The 14,813-nt window shown below is 33.5% G+C and overlaps 2 protein-coding genes across 2 annotated transcripts in view; both read left to right on the plus strand.

Moving 5' to 3' along the window:
• The window catches only part of LOC128171447 (uncharacterized), a 136,814-nt gene that overhangs the window by 14,432 nt on the left and 107,569 nt on the right, over positions 1-14,813 (plus strand). The window contains exon 4 of the mRNA XM_052837236.1: positions 419-2,446. Within this exon, the coding sequence (XP_052693196.1) occupies positions 419-477 (59 nt within the window). The 3' untranslated portion in view covers positions 478-2,446. The remainder of the gene's footprint in view (positions 1-418; positions 2,447-14,813) is intronic.
• On the plus strand, positions 12,437-14,621 carry LOC128171420 (talin-1-like). The gene is made up of 3 exons (XM_052837218.1): positions 12,437-12,610; positions 14,137-14,286; positions 14,470-14,621. The coding sequence occupies exons 1-3, from the start codon at positions 12,439-12,441 to the stop codon at positions 14,619-14,621; spliced, it is 474 nt and encodes a 157-aa protein (XP_052693178.1). The 5' UTR covers positions 12,437-12,438.

Genomic DNA, 14,813 nt, shown 5'->3' on the forward strand with positions numbered 1-14,813 from the left:
TGTTAATTATCAGTCAATAAGATACATGTAAGACATGTTTATCTGTGTGATTGTTTGTCAATATAAACAACTCATTGTTACAGGGTTAGCTGTATCTACCAGTCATTGGGATTCAGTGTTTATCTAAAATAAACAGAAAGTAGATACATTATTTTATTAATTAAATGTACAGTTACATGTCATTGTATTTAGTGAATAGAATTAGCAGGTTGCTGTATTTAATAATGAAATATATAGAGTGACACATGTATTTGTAATCGGTTATTTTGTTACATGTTAATTGACTTAATTTAATTAATTAGACAAATAATAGACCAAGTATCATGGTAATCTGGTTAAAGTTTTAATTTGTAGATGTAGCTCTATCATTACATATACTATATGTATTAATTAACAGCTAATTAATGACTTGTTGTAGATAAACACAGACCCCGTCCTGATGAGGAGGCCATGTCCAGCTCAACACCAGCCGTATAATGGAGATAACTTGGATATTGACAGGTTGTAAATGTTTCTGTACAAATCTAGTCTGCTCTCAAAACCACACATGTTGTTTGTCACTTTGTTCAACATCTGCAGCTGAAATTGAGCTGTGTATAATTCACATGGACTGTAATACTGACTCCTGTTTATTTCACACTTTGTGATCATCCAAACATGGCTGTCTGTTGCTGAGTGAGAAACATCATGTTATACAAGTCTTATTTTCTGAATGTGGAATATTATAAAACAAATATCCACATGAAGTCTATAATGTTAAACTGAACAATTGAACATTGTAAATGTTGGATCTATATCAATTCCAAAATGTATCTTTGTTTTGCTAATTGTGCCATTATTATACCCCATGTAATGGAATTGTTAGAGAATAATGACTTCGACCTATCTCAGTCAGTCCTGGATTTTAAGCAAAACTTATATTCAACAGCTGCACAGAATTTTATCATGTTTAATATGAAATTTATGAAACTTTTAAGGTATTTAGGACACAACATGTAGATGTGCTAATTACTAGGAAGTTCTGATTCATTTATCTTTCTAGGAATTTTAGCCCCATTGAACTTAGAATTTTGTCCAAATGTTGAATTTAGCAATGATTTTTTTGTAGGTAGTTAGAACACAATGTGTTGATTTGCACATTTCTAGGAAATTTTAATTACAATGTTTTGTCTTCAAATTTTGAAGCATTAGAATTTAGTATGTTGCTGTTTAAGACAAATGATGAAATATGTGCATAATTGCAGAAAGTTTTGATCCGATAATGTTTTGCTAGTAATGCCCTTTATCATGTTTAGCTAACTGAGCTGAAAGCTCAAGTGAGCCTTTCTGATCACATTTTGTCTCTTGTCTGTCCGTCTGTTTGTTTGTCTGTCCTCTGTCCGTCAACTTTTCACATTTTCAACATCTCCCCCAGAACTACTGGGTCAATTTCAACCAAACTTGGCACAAAGCACCCTTGGGCAAAGAAGATTCAAAGTTGTGAAAATTAAGGAACGTGCCCCTTTTCAAGGGGAGATAATTAGGATTTATGTATCCCAACCTGAGAGAAATTCAAAGCCACCCTATCATCCCTTTAATTAAGGTGGTATGGAACATCTGTCAAAAATGATGTGAATTAAAGTACATTACTATTGAAATACTTTCATTGGTTTAGAATTTTCTTTCACAATATTTTACCATAAAATATGTTTTAGAAAATTTTGGAAAAGTAATAAATTTTTCAAACTGGACTCGAACTCGTGACTTACAGGTCCGTAGTGAGCGCTCTAACCCACTGCACTGCGCTGTAAGGTAACAATGATGGGAAAGAAACTATTTATAAAATTACACTTGATTTATTGTTTATTTCGATAAATAATATGACACAACATGAAGGTGTCCCATACCACCTTACATGTAAATAATGAATTTTAATCAAAATTTTGATTTATTCTATTCATTTAACAAATTTTTCAAAAGAGCGGTCCCCATACAATTCGCATCAGTTGCAATCAGCCAGTACCAGAATTACATGCTTCCAGATTTACTTTTTTGTGTACTGCGTCATCAGAAAGTGGTGTAGAATGCCACCTTAATGCATACTCGGCCATTCATGATGTGTATCGTTGTCAAGTAATGGGAGAACATGGGGTGTTTGAGTTTGCTCACTTTTTCTTTCCTTCTTGTCCAAGTATTTGGTATTAATCATTTAATACTATTATAAATTATTTTTTTTTATTTCTTGCAGACAAGCTGCTTTTTAAACGCCTTCAGGGGGAGACAGTAGAAAACCTTCCAGGATTATCCATAATTCCAATGGAGTTACAGAAGCCAAATAATTACCGGTCATCAACAGACTTTGTGTTCTGTGCGTGAACTCTACATAAACAACGTTTCATGAATGGACTCTGTATCTGTGTAGGTGAACAAAAATAACGCTTCATCAATGGACACTGTTGCTGTGTATGTGAACTCTGCACAAAAATAACGCGTCATCAATGGTCTCTGCGTTCTGTGTACATGAAATCTGCACAAAAATAATGTATCTGTGTGCGTGAACTCTGCATATATAACGCGCCATCGATGGACTCTGTATCCGTGTGCGTGAACTCTACATATATAACGCGCCATCGATGGACTCTGTATCCGTGTGCGTTAACTCTACATATATAACGCGTCATCGATGGACTCTGTTTCTGTATAGGTGAACTCTACATATATAACGCATCCTCAATAGACTCTGTGCTCTGTGTACCTAAACTCTTTATGAATAAGGCATCATCAATGGACTCTGTCTTTTGTGTACGTGAACTCTACTGTAATTTGTTATCATACGTTTTTTGTCAATTTTATCTAAGTGTAAATTTTGTCAGTATATATTATGTTTTACATATCTAAGCTCCTGAAATTTCTGGTATCATTCGGTGCTAGGACGGAGATGTCCATTACAATTGTAGCCAATGTCACATATTGTTTTCTTTGTAATTTTGATTTTTACACAAGAAATCTTGTATGTTTTAATAAACATTATATTCAAAGGGGAATAACTCAAAATGTGTATTTTTCAGTCAGGATGAAAAAACAGTTATTCCCCTTAGATAATTTTCATAAGATTAAGTTTTACTTAAAAATGAGAAATGAATTTGATGGTGTTTATCCGTGACAGTTTTATTGGTAGGATTGATCATTTGGAAAGAAGTGATCTGATAAGCTTTTGATAAGAATTTGATAAGTTTTCGATGGGTTTTTTTATACAATGTTATGTAGTAATTTAAATATATTAATAGTTGATGTTAGTTTTTAATTCATTAAGTTTGAGCTGTGCCTGTGTAACAATTGGTGCATCATATATTGCTTGTTATGCTCAGAAGGTAGGTCACAATGACCCAATTAGAATCATGGTAGTTTATAGTGAAACTATTTTAGAACATATCTATTTATTTGAAAAAATAAACTAACTTGTGTTTTAGAAATGATGTACCATTAATTATACCCCCGCAAACGAAGTTTAGGGGGGTATATTGGTTTCACCCTGTCCGTCTGTCTGTCTGTCTGTCTGTCTGTCCGTCTGTCTGTCTGTCCGTCTGTCCGTCTGTCTGTAGACGCAACTTTGTCCCCCCTATAGAATTTTTTATTACTGCATGGAACAGTTTGAAAATTTGTACATATGTTGAACACCATCTGAAGATGTGCACCTGCAATTTTTTTTAAGATCAGACAAGATTTAATGATTTTATGACAGTATTCATTTTCCTTATTCTATATATTGTACACAAATGTTGAAAAGTAAGGGAGGTAATCCTTACAGATTTTATCAATTAATTAATAGAAAACACTCTAAAATATATTTATATAAATACATCCAGATGGAGTTTTTTGTCTTTATGTCTTAATTAATAAAAAAAAATTATTTTTTATAAGTATTCTATCAACTGACAATGCAAAGTTTTTGTTTGTCATCAAAGACAAGTGTGGCTGAATTCATTTGTCCCAAGGGAGCCATTATCTGAGCCATGGCTCAGATGGAGCATGTGTTTAGGGGAAATTGATAATCTGTAAAATGGGTGATGGTTTTGGGGCTATTTTAAAACTGTTTCATGTAAACCAAAAGGTCTATCATTATAAGGAAATAAATAATATAATTATTAATAAAGAAGTTAAACTATTTTTAGAGTTTGTTTAAATTTATTTGTCAAGTAAATTGATGAAGTGACTCTATTGGGCATTAATTTAAATGAAATTCAAAATTACTGATATGATTGTAGTGTTTTGGCAATTTTAAAATTGTTTGTAATATTAAATTTTCTTTTTTTTTACATATTTTTACATAGTATGGTAATTATGGTAATGTTTTGGTAGTTTATTAAATTTAACAAGCTCATCAAAGAAAATCATAGTCCTATGGGATCAATTTTCTGATATGGAGTTCAATTGTGCCATAGGAGAGAGTGAGGAAAATTTGAAACAACTAATTGCATCTGTCAAGACTCTTATTAGAAAGATATTGAAAGTTTTATCAACAGAAGAGCATTGCTTGGCTACCGGTATTTCTATTCACTGCAAAGGGAGGGGTTATTGTCATTTTGTTGGTTTTTCTTTAAATCAATTAAATTAAAAAAATATATCATCAAATACATACATTTGTAAATGTATTACTGTTATAGATATGTATTTACAGTGAAATTCTGACAATTTTGATTTTAATTTTTCTTTGTTAACTATTGTTTTTTTTTTTTTTACAATTCTAGAATTTTTTTTTGTATGTGTTCCAAACCTTAATTATTATTCAATTCAATTATTTGTCCCATTTGAAATTAGCCTAGCGGGGGTATTAGTCCCATTAGGACAGTTCTAGTTATACCAGAAGTCATATACTCATGTATATATCAATTTGAAAGTAGGTCATGATGACCTCAATTTGTATTTAGCATGTTGTTAATCCTATGTGTTTGTTAATGGTGTGTAAGCACATTTCTCACACTCTGTATCTCTGTTGACCAGATAGATAGGACATCTCAAGTTAATGTCATTTATTTGGAGAAATATTGTACGCAAGTTTAAGCGAGATGATTTTTTTGGTGTTTACCCACACAATAAACCTGATGAAATACATTTATAACGTATATATATAGTATTATGTTTATTTTATTGTGTTTACTCTTACCATGAAAAACATAATACTTGTATACAAATGATGTTTGGGGAAATGTAGCGAGCTGTAGATAAAAGTCAATAAACTTGAAGTAACATGTCTATATTGTTTGTCTTTTTTCATAGTCAGGCAGTATTGTAATACATGGTACAAAATGAGGACACGGATTAATCAGACAGACTTCACCATTGTTAACAGTTCAACGTATTCAGACAATACTAGCGCATCATGGAAAATATGCCAGCAGAGCAATTGCTAATCCTAATGCCGTGTTCACTAAATAATCTTTGTTTATTACTTATATTTGCATTTTACCACTCGCAAATACCCTGTATTAGCCTAGACCTAGACATTTAGATATTGCATCAAAAATAAACATTCAGACTTTAATGTATCCTTTATGACGTCATAGTATACAGACAGAGCAATTGCGATTATAGAGAAATAATTGCAGTTCCTCTGTATAGGCTTACAGTGGGAAAGAACAATGGATATGCAAATATTTTATTATGGCAGCTTGGTTCATCCTTAAGCAGTATTATAAACTGTTAAAACACTGTTATTATACTGTAGTTTTTTAGCTCACCTGAACAAAAGGTTCGAGGGAGCTTTACTAATCACCTGTTGTCCGGCGTCTGTCCGTCTGTCTGTAAACTTTTTACATTTTTGACTTTTTCTTTAACACCACTGGGCCAAATTTAAGCAAACTTCTTATGGAAAGGGGATTTTAAATTATGAAAATAAAGGGCGCAGCCCTTTTCCAAAGGGAGATAATTGTGAAACAGTGAGTATAGGGTGTGTGTCTTTAAAATCTTCTTCTCAAGAACAACTGAACCAGAAATACCAAAATTCACACAAAAGCTTGCTTATATAGTGAAAATTCTAAATTATAAAAATCATGACCCTCAGACCTAAACTGGGGCTTCAGTCGCGTGTAGAAAAGATAATGTTTGAAAATCTTCATGAGAACCACTACAGCAGAAATGCCAAAATTTACACCAAAGATTGTTTCTATAGTAAAGATTCTAAAATATAAAAATCGTGACCCTCGAACCAAAACTGGAGCCGCAGGCGGGGTTCAAATTTTGATTTAGAAATACATAGGAAAAATGTAAAAATTGTCCTCTCAAGAACCATTGCACCAGAAGTGCCAATATTTACACCAAAGCTTGTTTTTATGGCGAATATTTTAAATTGTAAAAATCGAAACCATCGGACCAAAACTAGGCCTCCAGGTGGGGTTAAAAATTTAACATAGAAATACGTTGGACATTTTTAAAAATCTTCTCAAGAACCACTGCAGCAGAAATGCCAATATCTACTCAAAAGCTTGTTTATACATTGAAAAAATTGGGGTCTGACGCGAGGTTCAAAGTTTAACGAATATAGAAAAATATCATAAAAATCTTCTGATAAAGAACCACAATGCTTCAATTTGTGAGATTACTATGCAGGCATCCTTAAATAATGTAATAAATAAAGGCGTGACCACAGGACCAAGACTGGGGCCCAAAAAGACGTTCAAAGTTTAACATAGAAATATATATTATAAATCAAAGGCCTGAAGGCCTGAGCGGCGCATCGTATTGAAGGTAGCTAAAAACATCACTACAAGTTGTTTAATATCGCCATTCTACACATGGGGAAGGTGGCGCGCTTTTCCTCATTCAGTTGGACATCGTCTTATTCGTTTTATCAAGCGATAAAATACGAAATCTGTCCCTAGCTATAGGAAGACAGCAACTTACTCTCATTTTAATATAAATATTTTATATACGAAATTATTTCATTTTTTTACCTTCGATATTCGAACAATTAACGTCGCCGCTTTTAAATTGAAGTACGAACTGTTGTTATGCAAATTATCTCATCGGTTGACTGGTCCTCTGTCCCTATCGTACGTACATCGCATTGCAAGTCTATCGCATCTGCGTATTAATCTTTGTTTTGTTCTTTCATTGATGTTTTTTCAATGTGAAAGGAGATATCTGTTGTAATGATTTGTTGACATTTTTAAAATGAATACTGAATATATGTTCCTGGTTGAAAATACGTAACAATCAGAATGGCACTATATATATTTTGGCGCATTGATACTTGAGTTCTATGACGCCGCTTGTATATAAGCCGAGAGAAGTGGGCTGACAGCGATGAGGCTACATCACTGAAAGCGATGCGCCTTAAAAATGTTTAAAAATTTTCTTTATGAGAAATAAATAATCTACAGTTTGTGAGATTACCAAGCAAGCATTCTAAGATAATGTACAATCTAATTTGTTAAAGCTAACCAAAATTCACGGAAAAATACCAGGCCCCAAAAGGGTTCAAATTTTGATATAGAAATAGCATATGCTACGACATATAATGTTACAAGGAATTGTTGTTCAGATGAGCGATGTGGCCCATAGGCCTCTTATTTTCATAAGCATATAATAAGTCAATTGTTGTCATATGGTTGTGTAATAAATTTTGTTATAAACCTCGCTATACAAGAAAAAATACATGTACAAACTTTAAAAGCCAGGCACTTCAGCACATATAACGTTACACCGCAATCACGCACTTTACAGATGTATCTTTACCCTACAGCCACGCATTTATATACATATACTGTAAACACACGGATTTTGACCACAGGGGCTCGGTTGTCAGACACTGAACTTTATAACAATTTATTCCCGGATAAAAAAATATACATAAATGGTCATTCAATATATGTTCTATGGAATCGAATTAAAATCCACCGTTAAAATCGCCCTTTATCGTCGTTTTAAAAAATGTGTATTATGTGTACATTAACACATAAGTAATCACAGATTACAAAGCTCACCGAGACGAGACATCACCCTTATGAGACTTCACCTTAATGAGACCACCTTTATCATATTAAATGAAAATCATACTTTATGATCTTGGATATTCATGGATTCTGTTTTGACACAATATCGTATATCATCTGTTAAAAAATTGTATGATAATCATAGGTTCATATGTTAATCAATACAATAATATAAAATTAAATATTGTATCCTATCATATTTACAACATATGTCATATAATACAATAAAATACCATAATAAACAATGATGAGATATGATATTGTAACGTATGATATGACATTGTATTGGGTTATACGTTATTGTGTTTGATCAAATAATACAATATCATAATATATAAAACAATATACTAGTATTATATTACAATATCATATTACATAATACATCGTAACATTGAAACATATGATATTATATTGTATAATATAGTATGATATTGTATGATACTGTATCACTTTTGATACATAAAATGATCAAATTGTATCATATGATACAATATTATTTGATACTTCAACATTGTATCATATCAAATGTTACAATAGTATGTGATAAAGTTAAATATTATATATTGTTTTCCCTTGGACTGAAATGTCACATTTTCATTGGTTTAAACGTAGCACGTGATTGCCTCATATATCTCTATATTTGTTCTGTGAGAAATAATATTAGGCAATATGGCCGTCATTGGTCGACGCTTCGCTTACTCATTTCGACATTTCATAGTATTTAATACATAAACCGCATGCCGTAAGTTCTTAAAGTATTTGGAGTAGTTGCCCTTTGAAATTATTTAAAATTAGAGTAGTTGCCCTTAGAATATTGACGTCACATTGTTTTGTCTGGAGCAGAACAAAATGGCAGCGTCGAAATTTGCTCAAATCTCTGCAGAGGAAAGGGAGAAAACATTTAAAATTGAATAGCAACAAAACATTGTAAGTAAACATGGGTGAAGCAAGGATTTTTAAAGAATATTTGAAAGGTGAGATTGAAAATTTTGAAGAGTTTAAATGAGTTAAATTGGACGAGATGTTAGGCATCTTGTATACCAGTATACATGGCTTTACGTAGATCATCGCTATTTGTGAATAAATATGTCACTTGATAGTCCTCGGGAAAACAAAACACCTCTTAGGTTAGTTACTGACTCACTACGGAAATATATTGGGTTGATCAATCTCATAGACGGCTCGGCTTCGCCTCGCCATCTATGAGATTGATCAACCCAATATATTTCCGTAGTGAGTCAGTAACTAACCTAATAAGTAATAATACTGTATTATACTATACATATTGTATCATATGATACAATCATATATTTTACAATATCATACAATACAATTTCATGTGATGTGATAATATATCATATTATAAACCAATATCATATTATACAATATCGTATGATACGATATTATATAATATAACTGTATCATATTATACAATTTCATGTGATATAATTCTATTTACAGAAACTAATATCATATTATACAAAATCGTATGATACAATATTATAGAATATACAATATGGTTTCATAGGATACAATATTATATTTTGCAATATCTTATGTAATAGTGTCATGTGATTAAATAATAAATTAATAATCAATATAATATTATACAATATTGTATCATAATATACAATACTATACATAACGATATCATGATACGATATCATAACATAAAATATCAAAAAAATTTATACAATATCATATCGTATCATATAACTTTTTATAATATTACATATGATATAATATTGTATCATATTTAACAATATTGTTTCATACCATATAAATATTATATCATAGGAATCATGTTACATAATTTATCAACAAACACATCTATCTATCGAGCAGGTTTGAGTGAGGTAGGAGATTTCTTTAGCATCCTTGATAATGGAGATCAGGCTCTGCATCTGAAGCAACCTCTGCGTTTCATTTATAATATAGTTTAATCAACTATGCAAGCTATCATCTAAAAACATGTGACCTGTTAAAAAAAAACTAAACCTCATCCAGCATCCGAAACCTATGGCTCAGATTCAGCATTCAAGCCTGTCAGGTGCATCAGTATACATAAGATGCATCTCCATGCAAGTTTGGTGAAGTTAAGACCAGAAATAATAAAGATATCATCATCAGAGGGCACTAGCAATTAAAACCTTATCCTGCTCCAGCATCTGCAACCTATGGCTCAGATTCAACATCCATGCCTGTCAGGTGCATCTGTATCATAAGACACACCATCCATTCAAGTTTGGTGAAGTTCGGACCTGTAATAACTAAGATATATTTTTTAGCATCCTTGATAATGGAGATCAAGCTCTGCATCTGAAGCTTCCTCTGTGATTAATTCATACTACAGTTTAATCAACTATGCAAGTTTGAAAAAGTACTATTATCTATTAAACATGTGACCTGTTCCAAAAAACTTAACCATATCCAACATCTGAAACCTATGGCTCAGATTCAGCATTCAAACCTGTCTGGTGCATCAGTATCATAATACACACCATCCATGAAAGTTTGGTGAAGTACAGACCTGCAGTAACTTAGATATTGCTATCAAAGGGCACCTGCAACAAAAACTTAAACCTGGTCCAACAACCTTAACCTCCTCCAGCATCCGAAACCTATAGCTGAGATTCAGCACTCAAGCCTGTCTTGTGCATCAGTATCATAAGACACACCATCAATGCAAGTTTGGTGAAGTACGGACCTGCAGTAACTTAGATATTGCTATCAAAGGGCACCTGCAACAAAAACTTAAACCTGGTCCAACAACCTTAACCTCCTCCAGCATCTTGAATTTAGTACTCGGATTCAGCATCCAAGTCTTTCAAGTCCATAAGTAGGCCCAGATGCATCACACATGCAAGTTTGGTGAAGATAGGACAAGTAATAGCTTAGATACAGGACCTGCAACAAAAACTTTAACCAGGTCCTGACGCCGATGCCTACGCCGACGCCGAGGGTATAGCATAAGAATGCTGGAGAAAACGTACCCAGGAGAAAACGTACCCAGGAGAAAACGTACCCAATTTATAGGGTACGTTCTCTCCTGGAGAAAACGTACCCGGGTACGTTCTCTCCAAGAGAAAACGTACCCTATGAAAATAATAAATAATGGTTTTCATGGATATTCTTAAATGAAACAAAATAAAATATACAATGAACATTTGTAGCATTTGTTGCTGTTGTTTTTAAATGCATAGTCACGTACTTAAATTATTCAGACAATAATTTGTAACATACACATACACGAAGATGGCTTGAGCAGTTTAATTAGTAGACAATTAATACACCATAAACGAGACCGTGAAATAATTAGTTTTTATTGCAATCTCATTTGGAGAACTAAATGATGAGTATCTCAAGAAGTCGATATCGCGTTATTTTTTTTTTTTTTGCACTTTCTGAAATTTATCTATAAAACAAAGTTGCTTAATAAAACCAAGTTCACATGAAAACTACTACGAAATGTAACATTGAACAGTCAATTTGCTTCTGACGCCACTGACATGCTGCTCAGGTATTTAATTGATTATCACTATAATTAAAATCAGGGGATCTCGCATGGACAATGACAATGATGACAATGACAATTTCTTTATTCTCTGAACTGCATAAATTACAGTGTTGAGAAAAATCACAAAAAAATTTTGAACAATAATACATATAGTATATACATTGCATGCATTGGAGTTACAATACAAAAGTGGAAAAAAAAATGAAAAAGGGAAAAAAGTATGATAAACGATTAACCTAGAGAGCTAACTCTCTCAATTATAACTTTAATGAATTTACACAGATTAATCAACAATTTTTTATTACTAGTATTAAAGAGTTGTTGAAATTTGTAAACATTTGGTTGTGTGTAGAAACTCAAATCGGTAAGGCTACCGATAAATGGATAATTAGAAGAAGTAGTCAGATAACACTTTATGACAGGTCATTATTAAATTCGTACTAAAATAAAAGTTGCTACAATTATTATAAAGATATTATTCATAAAATGAATATATTTCTATACATCTATGCATTGAAATATGCATTAAAGTAGCATTTGAAAATTATTAATATGTCCAACCCCTTTAAAATCATAAAGTATTAAATTCATATATCTATAAAACTCATTTCTGTATATTTATTATGCAAAATAGTATTTAAAACTATTAAGTAGTATAATTATGATTTTCATAGGGTACGTTTTCTCCTGGAGAAAACGTATCCGGGTACGTTTTCTCCTGGAGAAAACGTACCCTAGAGATTGGGTACGTTTTCTCCTGGGTACGTTTTCTCTTGGGTACGTTTTCTCCTGATACCTAGCATAAGCTCCCCCTGACTTCGTCTCGGTGAGCTAAACAGGTAAAGGGACGACACTCGCCATCGGGGGAGGCCTCAATTCACAGTTTATTTTCAACAATTTATACCCTTTGTCTACCGGTTTCTGGCGAGAAGTAGGTCACAAAATGATCCGATGACTTCATCTTATACTTTATATAAGTATACATGCCGTTTTAACCACCCAGTGACCCGAAACGTCCTCGATACCATTCCATTTCATCGAAAGCAACGGAAGTTTGCATCGAGCAACGCGACGCTTAGCGGCGGCTCTCCATATAAAGTCAGAGATGTTTCGAATGCATACGGTAAGTCCAGAGAAATCGTAAGAACCCGCAAAAATAGATAGCGACCAGGAAAAATGTGTAAACATTGCGGAAAATGATAACAATATCTTGATAACAGGCCAAGCTGGAACAGGAATGACATTTACAGTAAAAAACATTGTCACATGGTCACCATCTGTACCAAGATGGGTAAGTCTAAGCAACATACAGCAACATAAAGTAACACACAGCAACATACAGCAACATAAAGTAACACACAGCAACATACAGCAACTCATAGCAACACACAAAAAAGAAGTTTTAGTAGGGCAGCTGATGGTCACCATCTGTACCAAGACGGGTAAGTCTAAGCAACATACAGCAACTTAAAGCAACATACAGCAACACACTGCATATAGCAACACACTGTAACTCTCAACACACAGAAACACAGAAGTTACAGTTGGATGACAGCTACACAGTGGGGCAACTGATGGTCACCATCTATATCAAGATAGGTACTGTGGAATCATTTAATTTGGTGGGGGTCAATTTTCGATGGACAGATGTTAGCACATACAGCACCAAATAATAACACACGCAACATGTAGCAACGCAAACACTGAAGTAAGTTGAATGACAGCCACACAGTAGGGCAACACAATTTGTACCAAGATGGGTAAGTGTTAGCAACATACAGCAACACCTATCAACATATTTTCTGTATTGTTGTGTAATCGTATAGTGGTTATAACTTTAATTTATACCTGTCCAGAAGTTCAATGATATTCTTAAGTCTCTATAGTCGCTTAAGTTAAGTCAGTCTCAAATCTGTCAGTTTTCTTAGTTTAAATCCAAAACTCCCTAATAATGTAAATGTTCTAGAAAGTTATATCAACGCTCAATCACTCTATTAAATATTTACGAGTATTTCAAAATCACACTAACTCTACTCCAAGTTCCAGCTACATGTAAATGAAAACACTTGTTATGGATCCATAGAATTATTAATGAACAAATGTTATATACACAAATATACAGTTATACAAACTTCCCGTTATCACCATCCTTACCAAGTTACAACGTAAATGTAAGCCTGCCTTAAAGTTAATTTAAAGTCCAAGTAACCCAAACCTAATGCCAACCCACTTAGCACGGACCAAACGCCTTGCATGCTGCACAATAGAAAATTTAAGGGACAATAAACAAAATGCTTGGCGAGGCAATTAATGAACGAGACGGGAAACGGAGACTGGGGCCCACCCTTCTACCCGGGGAAGTGAGTTGACTCGAACCTTAGAAAAGATTCCACGTCAACTGCTGGACTAAGTCAAATCCTGACTTTATATACACCGCGCTCTGGGGGTGTGTTTCTCTTAACCAATCAGAAAGACTATATGTATTAATAACTCGACCCAGCTTTTCCCCACATCATTATGAATAACACAGACATTTTCCGAATGATACTTAAACGAATATCGTTACGTTTTGCTTAAGCAATAGACGAACACGTGCTTGACATGTGACCATGCTAAATATAATCGTATCACAGTTGTATTATTCTCCAGGTATCTCTAACCATGAGGAATACTCCCTGGTCTGCGAGATGATGGACGACAAGAAAGAGAAGATGCTGACTCTCCGCCGAGACAAGTCCATCGCCAAGGACCAGAAGAAACTCGACGAGATGGGAAAGAAACTCCACACGGACGACGAACGTAGGCTCCGTTCATTGATACGTTTTGATTGGACATTTTCATAAAGTTTTGATCAAATGATTTTAATTGGAGTAGTTGATGAAATTTAGATTTAAAAAAATGTATTGAGTTTTGATTGGATGTTTTGTAAATGAGTTTTGATTGGATGTTTTGTAAATGAGTTTTGATTGGATGATTGTTCAGTGGAGTGGTTGGACCATTCACGGACCCTGAGGGAACAGGGGGTGTTGGACGTGGACACACTACTGCTGAGGAGGAAGTTCTTTTTCTCCGACCAAAATGTGGACCAGCGTGACCCTGTACAACTCAACCTGCTATACGTACAGGTAACTTAGAATTATTTATACAACCTGCTATATGTACAGGTAACCTAGAATTATACATACAACCTTCTATACATACAGGTAACCTAGAATTATACATACAACCTGCTATATGTACAGGTAACCTAGAATTATACATACAATCTGCTATACGTACAGGTAACCTTACAATTATACATACAACCTGCTATATGTACAGGTAAC

This window comes from Crassostrea angulata, chromosome 2 (genome assembly GCF_025612915.1).
Source record: "Crassostrea angulata isolate pt1a10 chromosome 2, ASM2561291v2, whole genome shotgun sequence".
In the NCBI taxonomy this organism is placed as follows: domain Eukaryota; kingdom Metazoa; phylum Mollusca; class Bivalvia; order Ostreida; family Ostreidae; genus Magallana; species Magallana angulata.